Genomic DNA, 381 nt, shown 5'->3' with positions numbered 1-381 from the left:
CGCCCCCCGCTCGCGATCCTAAGGGCTGCGCTGGCTGCGCGCGAGGAAGAGCACGCCGAGACCCTGGCGCCAGGAGCGCCTTTCGCATCTTCCTACCGCTGCCGGGTCCGGAGGGAGCACGGCGCTCGGCGCTCGACCGCGCACGCAGCGCCCGCTGCCCCGTCCCAGGAGCCGGCCCCGCACTCACTTCTGGTTGGTGAGGTAGCGGTCCCAGCCGCGGATGATGTTCCCGTACATCTGGGTGTCCTCCAAGTAGCTGCCCTCGAAGGCGTAGATCTGCCGCTCCAGGTTGGCCAGCGTCTCCTGCGCGGGAAAGGGCACAACCAGAGCGGGCGCTACAGCCGCCGGCGCGTGGACGTGGGGGCAGGGACCCCGGCGGTG

General features: G+C 71.7%; 1 protein-coding gene across 1 annotated transcript in view; it reads right to left on the bottom strand.

Annotated features, from left to right (window-relative positions):
* The window catches only part of MEAF6 (MYST/Esa1 associated factor 6), a 7,962-nt gene that overhangs the window by 6,240 nt on the left and 1,341 nt on the right, over positions 1–381 (bottom strand). The window contains 1 exon segment of the mRNA XM_025194891.1: positions 173–303. Coding sequence (XP_025050676.1) covers positions 173–303 — 131 coding nt within the window.

The sequence above is a fragment of the Alligator sinensis genome, unplaced genomic scaffold, assembly GCF_000455745.1.
Source record: "Alligator sinensis unplaced genomic scaffold, ASM45574v1 scaffold1577_1, whole genome shotgun sequence".
Lineage (NCBI taxonomy): Eukaryota > Metazoa > Chordata > Crocodylia > Alligatoridae > Alligator > Alligator sinensis.
This window is presented reverse-complemented; position numbering and strand designations above follow the sequence as displayed.